A 23,077-nucleotide genomic window follows, 5' to 3' on the forward strand; every position below is an offset into this window, starting at 1 on the left:
ACCACCAAAATCCCAATCTGAGACACCACCACCACCAAAAACCCAAATCTGAGACACCACCACCACCAAAAAACCCTAATCTTTCCATCACCAACAAAACCCTAATCTCTCCACCTCTACGTCATCTTCTCCGCCGCCATCTCAAAATCAGTCCATCACTGTCGCCACCAACAATGCACACGGTCAGATCTGCAGAGTGAAAAGAGAGAGAGAGAGAGAGAGAGGGTGAGCACAGAGGGAGACGGAGAAGAGAGAGAGGGGTGAGCACAGAGGGAGACGGAGAAGAGAGAGGGGGACGGTGCGGCCATGGTGGTGGTGGTTGAGAGAAGGGGAGAGAGATTTTTTAGGGTTTTGAGAAATTAAAAATCTGAAATAGGTAGTGATTGAGAAAAAAGAAAGATATATGTGTTTGGGTATGTATTTTTTGATATAGCTACCATTTGTAATTTAGAAAAGTTAATTAGCTACTAAATATAATTAAATAAAATGATAGTTAATATTACTAATTAGGTCTTAAAAGAAGCTACAATGAGTAAAAATTCTAGAATTAAAATATCATGATTCGGCCCATTGAGTTCCATACGTTAAGCCAGATTATGTCCATGTTATGTTTGTAATGACAATAAAATGGATACAAGCATTAAATAATCACAAAATAATAATTGCATTACATGTTAAGTACAATTACAATGCCACCGTAGTCATCACTATCACCTCACAAATCATACATTTGTTTGCCCGTAAACTTGACTTCAATTGAGCTTATATTTTTACCAATGGATCTGAAATTCTGGCCAACTCCTTGACGGCCCGGATTCACTTTTTCTGGATAAACACCATCTTTTGGGTGCAAATATTGGACTTCACCATTAGGAAAAAGGAAAATGACCTAATAATACCTATTTAAGACTCTATATTACAAAACATAAAGATATTTTTTCTTATTTACAAAACATAACAACAAAATTACAAAGTATATCAGATTTGGGCTTAATAGGATACCCACGATTTTAGGCTTTTTTTACTGTAGTAATTTTGTATTTGGACCTAAGCCTAGTACCAAGTGCCAAACACTGTTCTTTACGGGCCAATTTTAACAAATTTGGGCCTTCTCTCATAATAGCACCACCACCAGTGGCATTTCAAAGATTTGTTCTTTAGGTGATTCCCAAGTGATCACATAAAATTCCTCAACTTGGGCCTTACGTAAAAGCCCACCACTGCTTCCACCAAAGATTGGCGATGGGGTGTTTGGGTCCAATTGTGGTGGTGTGAAGCCCATTGATGCTTCGGGCTCGGCCTCTTTGCTGATCGATTGGGCCTTTTCATCTGTCATAGCCTTGATGGGACGATGTATCACGATGCACTTGAACGGTTTAGGGACGGAGAAGGAAGAAAGGGATTGATTCCATGGGACGACGATACGTTGGTCGGCCGTTTTTGGGGTGGAGATAGATGGGGTGAAAAGGGAAGCCTGGGTTGCCATGGCCATAGGAAAAATGGTTTGAGAAGTGTGAAAAATGAAAATGAGGAATGATCAGAAACAAGTCATTTTTGTTGCATATAAAAATGGATATAGGATAAGGTGATATAGAGATTTGGACCAATTAGAATGTGTGATTTGATACGCACACTAAACAAGTCAGCTAGGACCTCAGATTTGTATATTTGGACATGTCACGTGTCCAAAAGGATTTTGGTCAAGACAGGTCATGCAATCCATAGTTATATTATTATTATTTGAGAAAAACAATTGTATGTCTTATTATTTTATTTTATTTTAAAGTCAAAACAATTGTAAGTCGATCCGTTGCAAATCAACATAGTATATTTATTTGCTTAAATCATTACAATTTCCATTTTCAGCATTATGATGAAAAATGAAAAATAACATTTGATGAACATGAAAGTGTAATAACTTAGTCAACCATATGATAATTCGAATTGACTATGCGAATTCCGTGTAATTCACATAAATTTAAGTAAAACTTACACAAATAACTACCTTTTAACAGCTTCTAACAAGCTATAGCTATAAGTTGAAGATTTACAATTCGTAGCTGCTTTTGGCTGTATGTCAGTTGTATCTCGCGTTTTTGAAATACAGTGAAATATAGCGAAATACAGTGAAATACAGCGTGACTGTTGAATAAAAAAAGGTTATATTTATGGCAATAAAAATCTTTTTCAAATTATATGGTAATTTGTATTAATGGTTCCATGATTCATGCAATACAGCGTGACTGTTGAATAAAAAAAGGCTATATTTATGGCAATAAAAATCCTTTTCAAATTATATGGTAATTTGTATTAATGGTTCCATGATTTATGCAAACCTCATGAGGATCCATTATAGTTAACGTCTCTCTATCAAAAATCACTCTATTCAAAAGTTTTTTGCTGGTTTTTGTTGTATTCGGTTGTATTTCGTGTTTTTGAAATACACGAAAATACAAAATTTGACAGAGTAAACATAGGCTGTATTTATGGAACATATTATCTTCTTTCATTTTAAATGGTAAGTCAAATTAAATCAACCATGTATCACGCAACGGCTGAAGTTCCATAACAACCCACGTTTCTCTCTCCAAATTGCTCCATTCCAAACTTTTAGAAGTACTTCCAAATACAGAAAAATATACACTCGAATACAATGAAATATGGTTGATTGTTTAAGAAATATAAAATTGTAGTATGCGTATATACAATGGAATACAATGAAATGTATCAGAAAGTGTGTCGTAAATTAGAAATACATTGAAATATAGCGAATATACTGAAACAGTACACTGAAATATACTAAAACAGTACATTGAAATATAGCGAAATATACTGAAACACCACAAACTCTACCGAACCACCATAATAATTGGAAAAACCCTCCTCCTTCCTCCACTGCCTTTCTTCCGATCCACCATTCTGCTTCACTCCAAAAAACCTACCGAACCACCACAACAAATTGGAAAAAACCTCCTCCTTCCTCCGCCGCCTTTCTTCGATCCACCACTATCCTCCTTCACTCCAAAAACAATATTGAACCACCACCAAAAACCATTAATACATGAAGTATATGGAGTTCAGATCTGAAGAGCTAGAACCTTAAGGTTTTTTTTCGAGTTTGGAGATGGAGATGATAGTAATAGTGATGGTGGTGGCGGTGGCTGCTCAGGTGAAACCCACTGCTTCCTCTTTTTCCACAATTAAAATACTTCTAAGATTCAACAATTTTGTTGTATAAATCTGATATACTATTTGCGTCGGAGTTCAGATCTAAAGAACTAGAAGCTTAAGCTTTTTTTTGAGTTTGGAGATGGAGATGGTAGTAATATTGGTGATGGTGGTGGTGGTGGTGGTGGTGGTGGTGTTGACGCGGCGTGGGTGGTGTAGATAGAGAAAGGAGGGAGGGGTACGTGAGGGGAAGGAGAATAGAGGCTGGAGATAGAGAAAGCGAGGGAGAGAGGCGTACGTGAGGGGAAGGGGAGAGAGGAGAGAGAATTTTTTTTAGGGTTTGAAGAAGATGATAAATCTTAAATGTGTAGTGAGGGAGAATAGAGAGATATATGTATTTCAAAAGTTACTGGACCAGTTATGAAATGTAATTTTGAAAAAATAAAGCTACAAAAATTAAATAAAAAATAAGGTAGTTATTATTTATAAATAAGTCTTAGAGATAGCTATCGCAGGTAAATTTTCCTAAATTTAATCCATTCATTCTAAAAGGACGAGAAAACGTTAAATAATGACAAGGTATGACAGAGTAATAAATTGTTTCAACATCATAACAACTCTATGCTAAAATTTGGAAATCTTGCTTTGGCTTTGTTGAGTGCCCTCAAACTATACTTACTTGTATTTTTTTTGTGTAGTTTTTAAATATATAATTTATTTAAAATATTTGAAGAATCTATATCTTAATTCATAGTCAAAATTAAGTATTTTTTGACTCACATACGCCAAACACCTTCACATTAATTGGGACGGAACTTGTAAGGAGTAACCTATCTATTCAGGGTAAATTTTCTTGCACCCATAATTGTACAAAGTAAATGAACGCTAAATGTGTGGTGATATTTTAATATGTGATTCTCATGGTTAAAGTGAGTGACTAGTACAAATATCGGATATGATTAAACATATAAATTGGTTGAGATAGTGTAAATATAGGGGTTGAATAAATATCTTCAAAAAAAAAAAAAAAAAAAGTAAAGTTGATATGTTGAGTTTTGTAGTATTCAAATGTATTAAAATGTCATCTGTATTAAATTGCAGCATAGTTCTGGAGAAGATAGCGGAAGGCTGACACACTTGAAAAGGAAAAAAGTTAAGTTTTTCTGTTACCAGAATCAATTTGACCTTGTTATGGAAAATTATAATGTACATATTATCAATTACCCTTGAAGTTAGGTAAAATTATGAGTAAGAAATTTGGTTGGATCATTCATCTCAAATTTCCCTGAGGAATCATAATTTACCTGCATGCTGTGTAAACAACATATGACTTGAAATCTGGAGAATGCACCATTGATTTTGTCCTCAATTATGCTTCCTAGTGTAGTACTTTTCCTTGTTTTCCCTCAAATATATAAATAAAATAAAAATAAAAAGGATCCCCTAATAAGTCCCGGCCGGGGCGGAGCTAGAATACGGATTACGAGTTCATCCGAACCAATAGCTTTGGTCTAAATGGTGTATTTGTCTTAAGATATCTTTGAATATGTACAAGTTGAAAAATTAAGAATTAGAATCCCGAACTCATAAACTTCAAATCGTGGCTCCGCCTCTAGTCCGCAACTATAAATCTTGCTTCAAAGTTGCTTGTCAACTTAACTTATAGGATGTTTAGACATAAACATTTCTTTATTAATTTCTTATGCTATGTTTTGGCATCACTCTGTTGTGTTTGTTTGGCTCTCTCTCTCTTAGTTGGTATAAGAGTGTGTGCTTCGCGCCATTGGCAGAGCCCGAAAATTTAACTAGCGGATTCACAAATTCTAACCTATCATTACAATGAAAAATGAAAACGTTCCTTATGTAAAGGGAATTCAAAAGTTAATATTTATCAAGGAAAGGAATTGTGTTAACTCTATTTATGCAGTACAATTTTCTGATGAAGGGAATTCGCTGAACCCCTTTCCTTGGTTGTAGCTCCGCCACTGCTTCTTGTTGTACTACATCTTCTAAGAATTGTTGTCTGAAGACCACGAAGGTCAACTATTCCTTTATCTCGTAAACTATAAAAGCAAAAGCTGATAACAATAACTAGAAAAGTACTTTAACATTGCTGTGATATGTTATGTTTCTAACTTCGAAAGATTACCATCGTGGCGTTTCCATTCTTTACCTATTAGTGATGAATTTTTTTCTCACTTCCTCTTTGATTCAGTTCAATGAATTTGATCTTAAATGGACAAGGTACACTATACAATGAAGAAGATGAGTGTAAGAATTGGTTTCTTAGTAAAATATATGATCTAAGTATCCAAGGCAAGATTTTGTTAAACATGTAAACTTAAGAAATAGCTATACTAAAATTTGTTGGCACTGATATGTGCAACTTAAGTGATTTCACATTGTAACATCAGATTGAGATGCTATTGGGGATCCCCTTTCCAGTAAGTCCTGTTGTACTCTTGTCACCGGAGGCATTGGGGTATAGCAACGTATAAGGCATCTTTACAGGTCCATTTCTGTTCTTCAATATATTGTCATTGTTCCTATCCTTTATTCTGTTCTCAATTTCAATCAGTTCGTCACGGAATCTCTCCAATGCACGTTGTGGTTGATTATCAGAAGTCCATTCAGGAGTATCTCTTTGCCCAAGATAAATCTCATCTGAAGAATGCATGGATAACATCTCTATCAAAGAGATGCCAAGAAGAGTTTGAAACTGAGCCGTGATTGTCTTTAGGTAGGCTAGCTCGTGGTTCGACTCAAGCTCAGCATACTCAGGAGTGCCTGGCTTTGGCATAAAGCGCCGGCTTACTGTTGGGCGATTTGGGAGGTAACCAGCATAAGGATATTGCCCAAAATTAACTGCTGCATGAAGAGCAGAAGCCACCCAGATGATTATGGTGCATATATGGACAAGTTCAGCTCTTGTTTGCATCTGAGGCCACCATGGTTCATCTTTCAAGTCACCATGACCCACGTTGCGAACTTCTGTCCACCATGATTGGAGTTCAGAATCTCCTTGGATCATGTCATCTATTGAGTAATAGAATGAGCAGTACTTGTCCACCCAGGTTTCAATTGCTGACCAAATCTCAAGTCCGTCGATGGCATAAGGATAATCCTCTATCAGAAGCTGAACGCCATGAGGTTGGCTTGGGTCTGACACTGCAACTCCTCTGAAATTAAAAACAAAAAAAAAAAAAAATTGAGAGTGGTTTTGGACAAGATGGATATGGTATTGAGTTTTAAGTTGTAACAACTATAGTCAGAACTCCCTATAACAGTCATGCTCTATAACAACCATGTTTTTTGAGGAACCGAATTTCATGTTAAGTTATATTTTTTTTTTTGTAACAATATTTCGCTATAGCAGCCAGAAAAATCAGGACAAACGATGCTGTTATAGAGAGGTTTGACTATACTAGCCTACCTCTTAAGTAGATCTGCAGGGAGTGCATGGTCAGTGAACACCCAATTCTTATAGATGGAAGAAGACATTTCCATGGCATACTTGGATGGGAATACTGTCAACTCAAGTATTCCACCTGCATTAATGAGGATCTGCCGAGCCAAAGCATTGATGTTCATTGTATCGCGGAAGTGGGGTTGTAGAAGCTTATAGATTGGATGAATCACACTCAATTGTCTGTTTGTTGCTATAACGATTGGCTCTATCACTGCATGGGTGTTAAGCCTGGAAGCAAAGTAGCAAAATTAATAGAGTGACTTCAAGAGGTGACATGCATCTAAATTATACACTTTTTCATCTGATCTGATACGTAGCGCACCAGTGACTAACAAGCTGATGATATCCAGAGTCATTTACAGCAACATAGGCTTTTGCCAGATGCCAGACATAGCCTTCAACACTCTCATCATTACATGGGGTAAATACTTGACTGGTGGAACCATGTCTATCTCCTTGTGGATGTGGTAAGCTCAGTTCGATTGCAAGTGGCTTCAATGTTCCGTCATCTTGGAGTAAAAGGAGGGTCCGACTAGCATACGTCTTTGTGGTTGTTGAGTTAACCCGTTTAAGGTAAGGAATAAGTATGTCATGATAATCTAAGATGAATAGCCTGTTATACTTAATTGCCTGTGCCAACAAAAGATAAAAGCGTAAAATATATGACACCTAAAGTGAAGATAGATGACTAATGTCTGGATTCAAAGAATGCATATATGGTGAATCACCAGAGAAAAATAAAGAGTATTACATCATCGACAGTAAGTCCATCCATGTGTTTCTCAATCTGCTCCCTTGTTATTTTACTGGTCTGGTCGCCATATACTTCAGGATTTAGCTTGCTTGTGGGTGGAAATTCCTGATAGGCATTTAGTCTTTTAGTACTTTGCATTCAGAAGTACAACAACCTACAGAAGAGGGAAAATATTTGTAATTGATTTTACCTGTAAACCCTGGATAATAACAGGGTTGACTCCGGCTAGCATTTCACGTCCAAACTCTTCATCTGTCCTCCATGCAGAGTTATCTTCTGTAGTTTTTATTGAAAGGGTTCACAATTAGTACTTAGTTTTTCACCTTAGGAAGTACTCGGAAGATAAACTTAGTTGTGGAGCCATAGAAGGAGAAAATATAGGTACCTTTAATTACATGAGGAACTGGAAATTTATGAACTTGTCCTTTGAGCATTTCCCATGGCATGCATTCCCTGGATTTTTCTGCAGCTTGATTTTTGTAGAACTCTAGTACATGTTTGAAGTTGTTAAACTCGTTAAACGGTTTGGCGAACAGAGATGCGATCTGTGGAATTATGACCCGACCCATTGATGTGGCACCATATCCAAGGAAATCTTTAAACTTCACATGGTTGAAACGTTCATCTCGTGGAACATAAATGTTCAAACTCAGAAGTGGCAACCGGCTCTCTAAGCTAGAATCTGAAACAGCAAACTTAACTCGATTCAACTTATTCTTTTGGTGGTACTAAGAGAACAACAGATGCTACCTGTAAATATGCTGGCTCTAAATGTGTTTACACCTAACCTTTTTTAGTCAGCGGACGGCCTGTTCTGCCTCTGCGAGGGTATGGGTGATCCTTAGATCCACCAAGCACAGGTCGGTCATGTCCTAAATCATTGTAGACTGCATAGTCATAAACTCTGTCCCATTCCTTGAGCATGCCAGAACCTGTACCCCGAAGATTAACAAGCTCCTTATTCCTGTATGGCTGAAGGGGTTCTGGTGTGTTGCATGGCAGGTACGTCTGATAACACCAAAAGTCAAAAATTTGAACTAATAGCCTATTTGGCCAAGTTTTTGGGTAGCCAAAAGTGCCTATTTTAGAGAGTTGAGGTGTTTGACCAAACTTGTAGGAAAAAAGAAGTGTTTTTGAGTAGTAGCAGAAGCTGGAAAAAAGTAGCTTTCCCCGAAGCACTTTTGGAACCTTACCCAAGCACAAATTGTTGTTCTTTAGAGGCAAAAGTACATTTCAAATTGATTAGCCAAACAGAAACTGTTACTCTCCAAAAGTGCTTTTGACAAAAAGCAATTTTCAAAATAAGCAAATTCTGGAAGTCCTTTACACGCTAGCCTGGTTAAGATTTAGTATGTCAGTCAGTCAGTAGGAATAGCTGATTCATTGATATGCCAGTCTGATTATCATCTATATAATAGCTCTGAGTTTAAAAAGCCTGTTATCCTGTCATGCTTAAGGACTGCCATCACAATCCTTTAAGTTAGGATGTTTGGATTTTATGGTGTAGGATTTGAACTATTTGGAAGAAGAATACAATTTTTTGGCTTGGAAATGGAACATCAAATAGATTGAAGAGGAAGATTATATATATATATATATATATATATATATATATATATATTTATTTATTTTTGTGTATCTTGAAATCATACAGTTAGGCGTAACCTACCTGTATGGATTGTTGCCTAGAAAATCGAAGTGCATTCTCAACCTTATGCTTCCTTCTGAAATTACATGTGATAAGCTCCACCTACCCCATTTTAGTGTTCATCATGTTTTTTCAAGCATCATTAGTGTTCCTAGAGTAAGGTAAGAATATGGTTTACCTGGTTGCTAAAAAACACCCGATCGTACTTGTAGCGATGTGCTGGATACACCCAAGAATTGCAGACAAAATGAACTTTACCATGTCCAGGAACATCTTCTAAAGTGAGAGTCTTCAGGTAAAACTGGCTATGATGATAGTTGTTTATAATGAAAGCCCCAGGAACTCCGATTGACTCATCCCAATCAAATGTAATATTGAATGCAGCTTCTTCCACTGATATCCAAGTCTTGGTGCATGTCCATTCCAAAATTGCTGGTTTTCCCAACTTCCCTTTTGATCCATTCCCTTTAAGAAGGTAAGAAAAAGAAGAACAAAACACAAACTTTATGCTTTAAGGTTGTTGTACAGAATAACATACATTCTGCAGGCAATTCGCCAAGGCTTCCAAGTTAGTAAGTGAGTTAATCAGTGATTCTTTCACATATTTATTTGAGTGTACTCAAGGGTGTGTCCAACTGGTCAACGGAGTGCGTTGAAAACCATGAGGTCTCAAGTTTAAATTCTAGCAGAGGCAAAAACACTAAATGATTTTCCCGTCTGTCGGAACCTTAGTGGACAGAGTTACTCAGCTACTTGTACTTGTGGGAGGTAGCATGTACCTCCTATAATTAGTCGAGGTGTGCGCAAACTAGCCCCAACATCACGGTTATACTAACTTTTTTGCTTCAAAATGGGAGGGACACCAGGGAAATAGAAACTCTAGCTCTATTCTGCCTGATGCTTTCATAGCTTTAGCTAAATTGGACTAACCAGGCATTCAGAATTCAGGATTCACACACGTTTTCTTATTCTGCATGATAGCCACATTACATATAAAACAACTAACAAGTTTTCTTGCATCTCTTTTCTCAGCCCTAAGATCTGCAAAATCAAATCATCGAAAGTGTAACTTACCAAGATCAGCATGTACAGCACTAATGAGCTGTAGGGAGACGCGTTTGCCAAAGAGCTCGTGCATTCGATCAAGGAAGGCAGAACCAGCATCCTTGAAGTTCAAAACATTCTTCTTCCTCAGTACTACTGCCCCCTTGATCTTAATGGAACTGGTAAGGTTACTAGAATCGTTTACTCTTGGAACATCACGCTGCTTCCCGCAAACAGTTTCCAGCATTTTCTCCAGTATCTCTGCACAACATGGTGGAAAGATCCTCATTTAGCAAAAGGGAGATTCAAAACAAATCCTAAAGAGATGTTTTGAGTTGAAATGAAGGAAGAGATTTAAAACAAATCCTAAAGAGATGTTTTGAGTTGAAATGAAGGAAGAATATGAGCTTTTTGTTGAACCAAAGGTACTTCTTCCTCTTTGTATTAGTGCAACAACAGTAGTACAATTGTGTACTATGTTGTTCGGACTCTTTAAAAATGTCGACGGACGCATGTCGGATCCCTCCAAAATTGCAAAAAATAGTACTCTCTCCATCCCGATATATGTGAAGGTATTTGACTGAGCACGGAGTCTATGAATAAAAGAAAGAATTTTGAAATCTGTGGTCTAAAACAAGTCATAGACATTTGCATGGTTATAAATCATTCCAGTAATAGTAAAATGAGAAGTGTAAAGTTAAATTATTACTTACTAAATATAAAAAGGTGTCATTCTTTTAGGAAGTGATTAAAAAAGAAAGATTGTCAAATAAAATGAGACGGTGAGTATATTTTTGGAGGATCTAATACGGGTGGGCGGCAATATTTTTGGAGAGTTCGAGCAACATAGATTATAGGTGCAGTAGACTTTTGTATTATCAGATTCCCATCTTGGATCAATTGAGACAACCACATTGGTTTTAAGAAATTCGCAATTACCTTAGCTGGAGAAGTTGGACTTGATCCCTCATTGGGCATCCCTCTAGTTAAGAAAAAAATAAAATAATACGACCCTAATACATAAAATATTCACGTGGACTCGTCAGTAAATGTTTTTCATAGTAAAGTACAGTTTTGTCCAATGAAAACTTGACAACAGAGCTATGCATGTGATAAAAAGGATGATAACAGATTCTTAAGTTATAAACTATTCTCTCCCATCATTATCCTACAATCAAGATCCGGTTAACAAGCTGATGATCAGATCTTATCAATACATTAAATATTCCACACGCAGTACACATTAGTCAAAAAATAAAAGGGAAAGAGAAGTTGTTGCAAGTATGCCTGGCAACCGGTTTGGCCTTACCGGTTTTAACCGGTAACCGGACCGGTTAAACCGGAACCGGTAGAACCGGTTAACCGGTTCCGGTTAACCGTTTAATGGTTTACCGGTCCGGTTCCAATATTTTGAAAACCGGAACCGGTTAAACCGGTAAAAAATTAAAAAAAAAAAAAAAACTAAAGTATATAAGTAAGTATTTATAGTATATAAATATATATAGTATATATATTGAGTATATATAGTATATATAGTAGATATGTATATATAGTATATATATTAAGTTATACATATATATAAGTATATATAGTATATAGTACATATATATATTAAGTTATACATATATTTAGTATATATTTAGTATATATATTAAGTTATACATATATATTAAGTTATACATATATATAGTATATATATTAAGTTATACATATATATAGTATATATAATAAGTTATACATATATATAGTATATATAATAAGTTATACATATATATATATATAGTAGATATGTATATATATATATATAGTATATATATTAAGTTATACATATATATAGTATATATAATAAGTTATACATATATATAGTATATATAATAAGTTATACATATATATATATATAGTAGATATGTATATATATATATATAGTATATATATTAAGTTATACATATGTACATATATATTAAGTATATATATATATATATAGTATACATATATATAAGTATATGTAAGTTATACATATATATGTATACGAAAAGCACTATTCTGTATTGCTGACTTGCTGTTAGGCTGTTAGTCAGTAAATATTTAAATTTTAATTATAAAGTTGTATAACATATGAAAATATAGGTACAATATACAAATAAATACTATAATATATATATATATATATATATATATATATATATATATAATACAAAAAACAAAAACAAAAAAAATTTAACCACTCCAAACCGGACCGGTTCCGGTTTGAGGTTTAAAACCGGTAAACCGGAACCGGTTAGGCGGTTCCGGTTTTGGAACCGGAACCGGTTAGGCGGTTCCGGTTTTGGAACCGGAACCGGCCGGTTTCCTAACCGGTTCCGGTTGGAACCGGTTGCCACCTTTAGTTGCAAGAGTGTAAAATTAATGAAAAGCGGAAAGTAGTTGAGAAATAGTAGCCTCAAACTAGGCATAAAATAGATGTTATGTCCCGTATTTTTATACATTGGGACAACCCGGATTAACTATGATAATTTAAGGCCAAGACTATTCCGGGATTTGAAGTCGGGACTTTTGTCCATTTGATTTTATTTTGAGACATAAGTTATATATGAAATTGTTGGTATTGAACACTTAGGAAAAATTAGGACCAAAATTTATAAAATTGGAAATTAAAAATCTTGTGCAAAACAAGGCCTTGGCCGTGTAGGTCCTTGATTGGTCCCACACATTGTGTGACCAATTTTAATTGGTCCAACACATTGTGTGGGCCAAAAGCAATATAGATATTTTGGGGACTTAAAAGATGACCCTTAAGTCATCTTTTCTCATTTCCACTTCAACACTTAGAGAAAGAAGAAAAACAAGAACTTGGAGGGCACAACTCCCCCATAGCTCTCGGCCACAACCAAGAAAAAAAAACCAAATCCATTTTGAGCCTTCCCAAAAATAATTCCTTGGTGTTAACCTGCTATAGTGAAGTCTCTAAGTAGCGTGGAAGAGTTGTTTGGGTCATCCAACCATCCGTTGTGTCAATTGCAAACCCTAACCAAAGTGTGGACTTGGAGAAGAAAGGTAAGTTTTACTCTTGTTTATGTGTTGTGAACGTTTAATTCATGTTGTAGTATGTTAATATGGATGGAAATCATGAAATATTGTATGTTGGAAGTGGGGTGTGTGATGGGTGTGTTGGCCGTGTGAAGTGTGTGTGTGTGTGTTGTGTGGTATTGAGTTGATGAATTAGTTCCATGTAGCATGTTTGATTGTTGTGGGGTGAAGAAATAAATTAGAACCATCTAAATGTGTATATGGGGGTATGGCCGTGTATATAGCCTCCAATTGGTAGCAAAGAATGAATTAATATCGCTTGGCGTTTTAGTTGTTGTCGTTATGAATTCTAGTTGGAAATAAGCGTTTAATGACTCAAGAAAGATGTTGAAAGTGTGTGGGCTGATTTGAGGGTCATTGTGCGTTGATGTAATTTGTATAGTTTGTGAGTATGACATCGTTATATTGTGGATTGTGATACAAATCATGACTTGAAAATGAGAAATGTGGTAATGGGGCTGCTCACGGTTTTGGGACTGTTTTCGGCCCAATTTGGAGAAAATTATTGGATCGTTGGAAAAATTATGTAAACTGTTTAGAAAGTTCTTGAATGTTGTTGGTAAGAATTCGGGTTTATAATTGAATGTACGAGCTATGTGGTGGCTTGAATGTAAGCCGTTGAAACGAATATTATGAATGTTGTTGAATGTTGCGAAAGAAAGTTATTAATGTAATATTGTCTTTCGAATTGATTATCGATGTTGCTAGGTTGGTTATTGTGGTTGTTGTTGTTGATTTTGAGCGAGTTAAATTCTCGGGTTGGCCTATTTACAGGGGAAATGCTGCCGAATTTTCTGTAGAATTTAGAGTTAGTTTGGAATAAATGGGTTAAGTGCCCTTAGCTAATATTGGACATTCGTTGGCATATTTGTAGACCTTGGGGAGCCCGAGGCGTAGATTGGGATTTACTTTAGATTGGCTATCTTGGAGTGCGTACGAGGTATGTAAAGCAACCTTCTTTTCTTGGCATGCCTTAGTTTAACATAGGCTAGATTAGAGCCTTAAGGAAATTCCAAATCCGAAATCCGAGCATGATATGATCTATATATATTCCTTGGCACTCTTAGGTATGATTTGATGAAAAATGAACCATTATGTTTTTTGAAAGAAGGGATTTCCAAACTTTGTACAAAAAGGTTTCACTTTAATGAATTTCGTAATTTTTTTTTGAATGTCATATCTTTCGCATAAAGGCTCGGATTGTTCCAACATTTCCATAAGAGTTTGCATGATGTATAATGAGTATGTTTTCCATAAGTGGGCCTGATTCGGGTCGATACCCGTCTGTGGGTCCCGCGACCTTTCTTTATGTAATTCGGAGAATCTTTGAAAGAATTTGGTATGACCATTATCCCGATTTCAAATATGATCATTTTACTTATGTTTGAAGTTATGATAATGATTTTATGCATATGACTACTCACAACTCTATTCGTGCATTCTGTTATTCCTTTCGCCGAGTCCCGGGCCGGTTCTGTTATCGTGCGCATTTTGATATACTCCGGAGTTATGCTGTGTCTATTGTTCACCGAGCTACTCGCAAAAGAGGGTCGGGTTCCACCTATATTTGGTGTTATGCTGTGTATGGCGTTATGTTGTGATGTGATATGTGACGGGGATACGGAGATTTGAGACTTTCTGGTGTTATGCTGTGTTATGGCGCCATCGACGGGTGGGCGACCATATTCTTCTATACCCGATGCATGACTTACATGTTTTTGAAAGTAAACAAATTTTGATATGTTGGATTTGCACTTATGTTTGATACTTTCATTTCGTTTATATCTCGGATTTGCTTTCTGTACATTCTGCTTTGCATACTCAGTACATATTTCGTACTGACCCCCTTTCTTCGGGGGCTGCGTTTCATGCCCGCAGGTACAGACGCACAGTTTGGTGATCCTCCAGTCTAGGACACCCTCTTCTGCCGTTGGAGTGCTCTTCTCATTTCAAGAGCACATATTTTGGTATACATTTTGTTCGTTGTGTATGTACATATTTGTTCAGGGGTACGGCGGGGCCCTGTCCCGCCATATGTTCTGTTGGTCTGTTTAGAGGTTTGTAGACGTATTTGTGGGTGTGTGTGCCTACTTCTGTTCAGTTGTGTTTATATGATTCTATTCGTTATGGCAGCCTTGTCGGCGTGCACTTTGTATATGTTTGGGCCGTGCGCCATCCGTTAGCCTTGTCGGCTTTTGGTACATCTGTTAGCCTTGTCGGCTTTGATATATTTAATAGCCTTGCCGGCTTTTTGATACATATATATGTCCGTATATGGTTGCGTTGAAATGTGTTCGATACAGTTTGATATAGTTTGAGACGACATATAGTAATTGTGGCCGTATATGCTAATTGTATGTGATTCGATATGGATAGGTATGTCAGGGTGCCCAATTAGGGCACCAGTCACGGCCTACGAGGTTGGGTCGTGACAATAGAGATAGGCGGCTTTAACCGTCAACTAAACACTCCAACTTTGATAATGTACATCTAGACATGCATCTCAATTTGTCCTGCTGTATCTCGTGGATACATAAATCTTCGAGGTGTCTAGATGATTATTTTGTAAATTGAAGTGTTCAACTGATGCGCCAGTGGAAACAAGTTGAGGTGTCCAGATGTGCATTCTCAGCTGAGGCCAAGTTAAAGTGTTTATTTATGCCCTCAAACTACTAGGTTGCTTGAACATGGCTCTATTTAACTGCTCCCAAAATTTCTATTTGAAACAGCAAGCGTGTGATATGATGGAAGTCATTTCCTGATTAAGGGAGAAAAATAATTTTTCTCATTTTGATGGGAAAATATCTCTCGTCACTAATTTGGGCTAACAAAACTTGAATCTAACCAATTTTCTTTTCGATTACCCATATGAAAAATTGAAAACTCTTAACAGTTTCCAATTGGGTAGGAAATTTTCATTTTTAGGGAAACTTAATGATGAATGATGACTAATTTAGTGCAGATTAATTCATACGTTTTAGTTCTTTTGTTATTTTATTTTTCAATATTATAATGAAAATGTTTTAAAAGAAAAAAGGGTAGGTCGTTTTCTTTTAGGTAAACGAATTATCTTTGTAGAAACCGGAATGCAAAGATTGATACTTGGACGGAATATAGTACAAATGCAGCATTACCACCGCGATTCATCCAAATATTGGTATTTCGATACGAATAAATTTATTTGTAAAAATCCACTAAAATAATACTCCATAACAGGTTTGGAAATATAATATTGTTGAGACTACAAAGAGTTCAATACTAAAATATTTAAAGATTGAACATATAAAACATAAATCTTGAATCCACCTCTATCTGTAATTCTTGAATTCTTTTAATAAAATTTGTGGCTCTGCCACGAGGAGCGACTTACCCCAATTTTCTAATAGCTACTCCTCAGCAGAATATAGTCATCAATAAGCTCATGGAGTGAGTATGTTTGCCACATCTCTTCTCAACGTTAGTCCCCTATGTGTTATAAGTCATCTGTATTTCGTTGTTGCTGCATTTCTGGTATGATCCTTTTCTTATGTTCTTTGCAATTTCGTTCCCTATAAAAAGATTGAATTTATTTTTTGTGCCAAGGTGTATATGTGCAGAGGCAAATTCAGGATTTGAACTTTATGGGTTAGGCTTCGAGAATATATCACAACCTATTTAATTTACTAGGTTCAAAATATAGTATTTCTTTATTTAGTGGGTTTTTAAACACATACTGAATGAATCAAAGCTATTGAATTTAGATGAACTCATAGCTTTTAGTTTTGTGATACGGTTGACATATACAAGAATGCATTTCTTCACTTTCCTTTCTTGGGCTTCTAGTCATGAAGCCTTTCAATTCCACGTCCTCCTTCCATTTAAGCAGAAACTACAAGGAGGGAACACAATGAGAGGGAATTTGCTAATTGCTTTTATTGCAAAAACACATAACAATGATGGACTTTGGCTAAACAAATATTGACATAAAAATGGATATACACACTATATGTTGCCACTCCTGCTCAAGTTTGGATGATTTCTGATTGCTGAAGAGGGCTGCAAAAGTTACTAACATCACTATTCGTGCTGTAGAACGTCAAATTGAGACACTATTAGGAATTCCTTTTCCAGTAAGTCCACTTTCACTGTTGTCACCTGATGCATTGGGGTATAGCAACATATATGGCACCTTTACTGGCCCGTTACGATTCTTCCATTTGCTGTCATTGTTCCTTTCAACTATTCTGTTCTCAACGTCTACTAATCTGTCGTGGAATCTTTGAAATGCTTGTCGTGGTTCAACATCTGAAGTCCACTCTGGATTATCTCTCTGTCCCAAATATATCTCCTCTGAAGAATGTCGTGACAATATTTCTATTAATGAAACACCTAGCAGAGTTTGGAACTGAGCTGTGATTGTTTTCAGGTAAGCAAGGTCAGGGTTCGACTCAAGCTCAGCATACTCAGGGGTGCCTGGCTCAGGCATGAACCGGCGGCTTACAGTTGGGCGATTTGGTAGGTAACCAGCATAAGGATATTGCCCGAAGTTGACAGCTGCGTGAAGAGCAGAAGCCACCCATATGATAATAGTGCACGCGTCGACCAGTTCAGCTCGTGTCTGCATTTGAGGCCACCATGGTTCATCTTTCAAGTCACCATGACCTTCATTGCGAACTTCCATCCACCATGACTGGAGTTCAGTATCATCTCGGATCATGTCATCTGTTGAGTAATAGAATGTACAGTATTCGTCAACCCAGGCTTCGATTGCTGACCAAATCTCAAGCCCATCCACAGCAAAAGGATAATCCTCTATTAGAAGTCTAAGGCCATAGGGCTCGCTTGAGTCTGGCACTGCTACTCCTCTGCGATAAAGAAAGTAGGAGAGTTAGATTTTGGTCAAGAGTGATACCGAGGTGGTGTTTTTAACTGGGCTTTTTTTCATTTTTAACCTGTCGTCCGAAATTAATTAGGGGCAATAGCCGATCAGTGTATATTATATGTATATTTACATATATTATATGTATATTTTTGTGTATATGACATGTATATTTATACTTAAATACAGAATCTATACATTTGCTGGCTTAGCTATTATTCTTTTGACCGGTCCAAAAATGTTTAACTTGAAGCTTTGGACATACCTGTTAAGCAGATCAGCGGGAAGTCCTTGCTCGGTGAAAACCCAGTCCTTATAGACAATAGAAGACATCTCCATGGCATATTTGTCCGGAAAAACTGTCATCTCAAGTATTCCATGGGCATTAATTAGTATCTGCCGCGCTAAAGCATTAATATACATGGTATCACGGAAGTGAGGTTGTAAAAGCTTGAATATTGGATGAAGTACGCTCAAATGTCTGTTTGTAGCAATCACAAATGGCTCTATAACTGCATGAGTATTTAACCTGCAATTCAAGTAGAAGCTAATGAGCTAAACTTATTCGGAACACCACCAGATATTTTCATCCTTGCATCTACTTTTGCTAAGAAGCTCACCAATGACTGATAAGCTGATGATAGCCAGAATCATTTACAGCGGCATAAGCTTTGGCCAGCTGCCAGACCGTGCCCTCAACACCCTCGTCGGCTGGTGTAAATACAAGGCTGGTGGCACCATGTTTATCTCCTTGTGGATGAGGTAAGCTCAACTCAATTGCAAGTGGCTTCAATGTTCCATTATCTTGAAGAAAAAGGAGAGTCCGACTGGCATAAGTCTTCGTCTTTCTTGTATTAATACGTCTGAGGTAAGGCATCAATGCATCATGATGGTCTAAAATGAACAGCCTATTATACTCAATTGCCTGCACCCACAAGTTTAGATAATCTTTACCATATTATTTGACAAAAGTCAAGTTATTACTTTGCTAGGTTTTCTTCGGTATATTAGGGTACAAGAGGAAAATAGGTTGAGAATTTACTTCATCTACAGTTAGTCCATCCATGTTTTTCTCTATGTTCTCCCTTTTGATTGTGCTGGTCTGATTGCCATATACTTTAGGATCCAACTTGCTAGCTGGGGGAAACTCCTGATAAGCATTTAATGGGTTAGAAATATGCATGAGAGCAAAGACCATTAAACCAACTGGTGCTCTGAATCTCGTTTGATACCTGAAGACGTCGAATGATAACAGGGTTGACTCCAGCTAGCATTTCCCGTCCAAACTCTTCATCTGTCCTCCAGGCAGACCTATCAACTGCAGTAAAAATTGAGATGCTCATAATCAGTTTTCAATTTATGATGCAAGATCTAACACCTCAGGAAGTATCTATTATCTAACTAGTTGGAAGAGTAAGCTTGAAAATCCTTTGGTACCTTTGATTACATCAGGCATCGGAAATTTGAGAAATGCTTCACCATCGGACCGAACTAGTTCTTTGAGCAACTCCCATGGGATGCATTGTCTGAGTTTGTTTAAATGATGGTCAGGCAGCTTAATCCCACCTTCATAGAGCTTGAGTACGTCTTCAAAGCTATCAAAGTCGTTTATTGTTTTGTCAAATAAAGCAAAAATCTCAGGAATGAGGACCTGTCCTAAAGATTTAACAGCATATGCAAGGAAATCTGAAAGCTTGATATGAGTGAAACGCTCATCTCGTGGAACATATATGTCCAAACCTAAAGGTGGCAACCGCGTCTCTGAGTTAGGATCTGCAAAGCCAACAGGAATAGCAGCCGCTTATTATACATAGTACTTCATTGGCCTTTAATTCACTTCAAAACCTTTTAATATGATGACTACGATTTATATGTTTTCTAACCTTTTTTAGTTGGTCGACGGCTTGTCCTGCCTCTACGAGGATATGGGTATTCCTTCGACCCACCAAGCACAGGCCGAGCATAATCTGTCCCCTTATCTGGAAATCCTAGATCATTGTAGAATGCATAATCATAAACTCTGTCCCACTCCTTGAGCATGCCCGAACCGCTTCCACGAAGACTAAGAAGCTCCTCTTCCCTGTATGCTTGAAGGGGCTCCGGTGTGTCGCTTGGCAGGTATGTCTGGAAAACCAGAAAACTTGATTTTAGCATATCTTATCATATTTTGAACCTATCAACTGTATACAACTGTTCGGTTATCATTTCTAGAAAAATCCGAGTTTCAGGATGTCTATAGCTATCCTATCAAAGCTTAGAAATGGTCGTTTACTCATCATAATCTAGTTAGCTAAAGAACTTTCATAGCTTTTGTCTATTTAGAACAACAATGAACCTTCATCAGTATGTGTCTGATTGTTGCTAATAAACATAAAGGCAACTGTGAGGCCTGAACCTCAATGGTGCTTCTGATTTTCAATGTGATTAGCTCTACTTTGCCTCACTAGGTTATTTTTCTTTATTTAACTCACCACTAGTATTGCTAATTTAATGTTAGAGGTACCTTGTTTGCAAAGAATACACGGTTGTATTTGTAGTGATGCGCTGGATACACCCACGAATTGCACACAAAATGAAGTTGACCATGTCCAGGAACATCTTCTAAAACGACTGTCCTGAGGTAAAACTGGCTGTGGTGATAGTTCTTGATTATGAAAGCTCCAGGAACTCCCATGGACTCATCCCAGTCAAATGTCACATTAAATGTAGCATCTCCCGCTGATATTGACGTCAATGTGGACGTCCATTTTTCGAGGAATGCTGGTTTTCCCAACTTCCCTTTAGATCCATTTCCTACAAAATTTAAAAATAGCAGTATGCTTAAAGGTGTCTGTATTATAGATACAAACTATACTTTTTTCTTTTAGATACCAAAAGGGATATTAATTAGAGTCTAAACTCTGTTTGCTTCTATTCAGAGCAGAGGTAAGCTGACCCCTGCGGAAGTTCCCTTTCTGTCCTTATTTACGACTTGGAAATCGAATTTTAGTGAATTTTGATGCTTTGACTATGTTATGAAGGGGCTACACAGAAGGACTCAATTAACATGAGGAAGAAGATGACCTTTTTGGGTGGTTTTGCTACTGTTAATTAATTAACTAAAGTTACATCCCTCTAATAACTTTGAGGTGGTCATGCCATTCAACATGATATCAGAGTAAGCAAGCTCACGGTTTGAAGTCTCACTATTATCTAAACAAAAAATTATTTTCACGTGCTTGGCCCAAGAAAAAAACGGCATAAATAAATAAAGTGCACCCTGTCTAGTAGTTTAAATTTTACATGAGGTAGTTACTCAATTCAACAGCTACAAAAATGGGAGGAAAGATCAGGAAACAACAGGTCAGACACACTCGGAGAATTGGACTAGGATCAACTAAACTTGAATCATCAATAATTTTGCAATTTAAAGCAAGTGAAAAATCCATAATCTCTCTATCTTCTGCTACTTGGTTTCATCATCGAAAAGGGATACTAAAGTTCAGTGGTGGAACCAATACTTTCACTAAGGAGATACAAACTATAAAGAAGTAAACACACGAAGAAGCCAAGGGAATTCAACGTCCACTATATATACATAAAAAATCATTCTGACATTGTATATACAGTGTAAAAAAGGAGATACCAGGTTCTGCATGGTCTGCACTGATGAGCTGCAAGGAGACACCTTTACCAAAGACTTCATGAACTCGATCGAGGAAAGAAGCACAACCATCTGTCAAGTCCAACGCATTCTTCTTCATCAATACAACAGTTCCCCTGACCTTCTTGACATTGGTATGGTTGTTGTTGCTGTTGTCCTCTTCTGTAGTGTCGTGGTTCTTGCCACAAACCACCTGAAGCAATTTATCCAGCATCTCTGTAGAACATGGTGGAAAAATCCCCATTGAGAAAATTTTTAAGTCAGAAATAGAAATTTCTTTGAGTTAAAATGAAGGAATAAACATGAGTATTTATAAAGGGCAAGGTATAACCTTACTTCAAATTGGAGCTACTGTAGCAGTGGTAGACTTGGCAATGTATATGTTCACAACTTCTTGACCAAATCTGGTATTCTTATACGATCAACTTGTACACTTCTTATACTGGTCAAACATGGAAATATTGGGGTTATAAGTAACTTTCATTCTTTAATACAGTACATAAAAGAAAAGTTTAAAGAACTTATTCCATCTTGGCAATCCCATCTGGCATTTTGATTAAAATATTAGTATCATGTTAATCTCACAAATAATATTGACATACCTTGTACGTCCTATAAGCTAACTGCAACCCATGTGTTTTCCATGGGAACTAAATTAATTGCTTTGAATTCTTCTTCTTCTTTTCTCTATGTTCTTGGTCTTCTCCTTGTTTTCCCACTTCTGATTTACTCACTGAAAGTGATGACAATCAGTTGGGAGATGGAATAGAAGTATGAACAGTTGTAAAATTTAATGTAATTTATTAGCAAAAACTGTACAACTTGACCAATAGAGATGTTTAAAAGGCATAATAGGCTCACTTTTTTCTTGCTTTGTGCCAAGAATCTTCCAGGAGGAAGACAAGAAAAGTAAAAGGTCCCTTCCCCGCAACCCACCCCACCACCCTACTCCATTCCAATGTCTCAGAAAAGGGTCACAGATTGGGTTGTTAAAGGAGTGAACAAATCCCTTCTGGTGGACCCTGTAGTTAGGACAGCGACGGACTCAAAATTTTCGCCTAAGGATTTAAAATATGAAAAAGTGAATACACGAAAGAAGTCTAGGAGATTCAACATTTACTATATATATATAAAATGATTTTAAATAATTTTAACTATGTATGTGGGGTGTAATTTTTCGTCGGAAGGGTTCGGATGAACTTTCTTTCAGTGTGGCTCTGCCCCTGATTTAGGGTGGTGGGTAAAGGGGGTGGCACAGGCCTATCTAGCATTATAAGTAGGATTTAATTGAAATCCTATCTTTTGATGCGGATTGTAAATTTATGTGCAGAGTTATTAAAATTGTATGAGCAATAAGTAGTAAATATAAATCTATAACTTTAAAAATTATAATGGATTCAAAGCTA

At 36.8% G+C, this 23,077-nt stretch overlaps 2 protein-coding genes and 1 pseudogene across 5 annotated transcripts; all 3 read right to left on the reverse strand.

Moving 5' to 3' along the window:
- Positions 1–645: 645 nt before the first annotated feature.
- On the reverse strand, positions 646–1,546 carry LOC132609851 (photosystem I reaction center subunit II, chloroplastic-like; annotated as a pseudogene).
- Positions 1,547–5,436: 3,890 nt separating this feature from the next.
- Positions 5,437–10,529, reverse strand: LOC132610720 (probable linoleate 9S-lipoxygenase 5). Of its 2 annotated transcripts, XM_060325073.1 has the most exons (9): positions 10,114–10,529; positions 9,218–9,504; positions 8,180–8,399; positions 7,777–8,073; positions 7,582–7,667; positions 7,389–7,496; positions 6,960–7,267; positions 6,602–6,865; positions 5,437–6,347 (listed from the first exon to the last, which is right to left on the reverse strand). In XM_060325073.1, the coding sequence occupies exons 1-9, from the start codon at positions 10,370–10,372 to the stop codon at positions 5,579–5,581; spliced, it is 2,598 nt and encodes an 865-aa protein (XP_060181056.1). In that variant the 5' UTR covers positions 10,373–10,529; the 3' UTR covers positions 5,437–5,578. The 2 variants fall into 2 exon arrangements, with proteins under 2 accessions (XP_060181056.1, XP_060181057.1); XM_060325074.1 differs by lacking the exon at positions 9,218–9,504 and having other exon boundaries at positions 10,114–10,339.
- Positions 10,530–16,950: 6,421 nt separating this feature from the next.
- Positions 16,951–22,617, reverse strand: LOC132609097 (probable linoleate 9S-lipoxygenase 5). Of its 3 annotated transcripts, XM_060322942.1 has the most exons (12): positions 22,533–22,617; positions 22,274–22,404; positions 22,003–22,113; positions 21,654–21,887; positions 20,532–20,821; positions 19,912–20,152; positions 19,466–19,801; positions 19,261–19,346; positions 19,071–19,178; positions 18,649–18,953; positions 18,294–18,557; positions 16,951–18,014 (listed from the first exon to the last, which is right to left on the reverse strand). In XM_060322942.1, the coding sequence occupies exons 4-12, from the start codon at positions 21,883–21,885 to the stop codon at positions 17,246–17,248; spliced, it is 2,631 nt and encodes an 876-aa protein (XP_060178925.1). In that variant the 5' UTR covers positions 21,886–21,887; positions 22,003–22,113; positions 22,274–22,404; positions 22,533–22,617; the 3' UTR covers positions 16,951–17,245. The 3 variants fall into 3 exon arrangements, with proteins under 3 accessions (XP_060178925.1, XP_060178924.1, XP_060178923.1); XM_060322941.1 differs by lacking the exon at positions 22,533–22,617 and having other exon boundaries at positions 22,008–22,113; positions 22,274–22,486; XM_060322940.1 differs by lacking the exons at positions 22,003–22,113; positions 22,274–22,404; positions 22,533–22,617 and having other exon boundaries at positions 21,654–21,960.
- Positions 22,618–23,077: the final 460 nt, after the last annotated feature.

Source organism: Lycium barbarum, chromosome 9, assembly GCF_019175385.1.
Source record: "Lycium barbarum isolate Lr01 chromosome 9, ASM1917538v2, whole genome shotgun sequence".
Lineage (NCBI taxonomy): Eukaryota > Viridiplantae > Streptophyta > Magnoliopsida > Solanales > Solanaceae > Lycium > Lycium barbarum.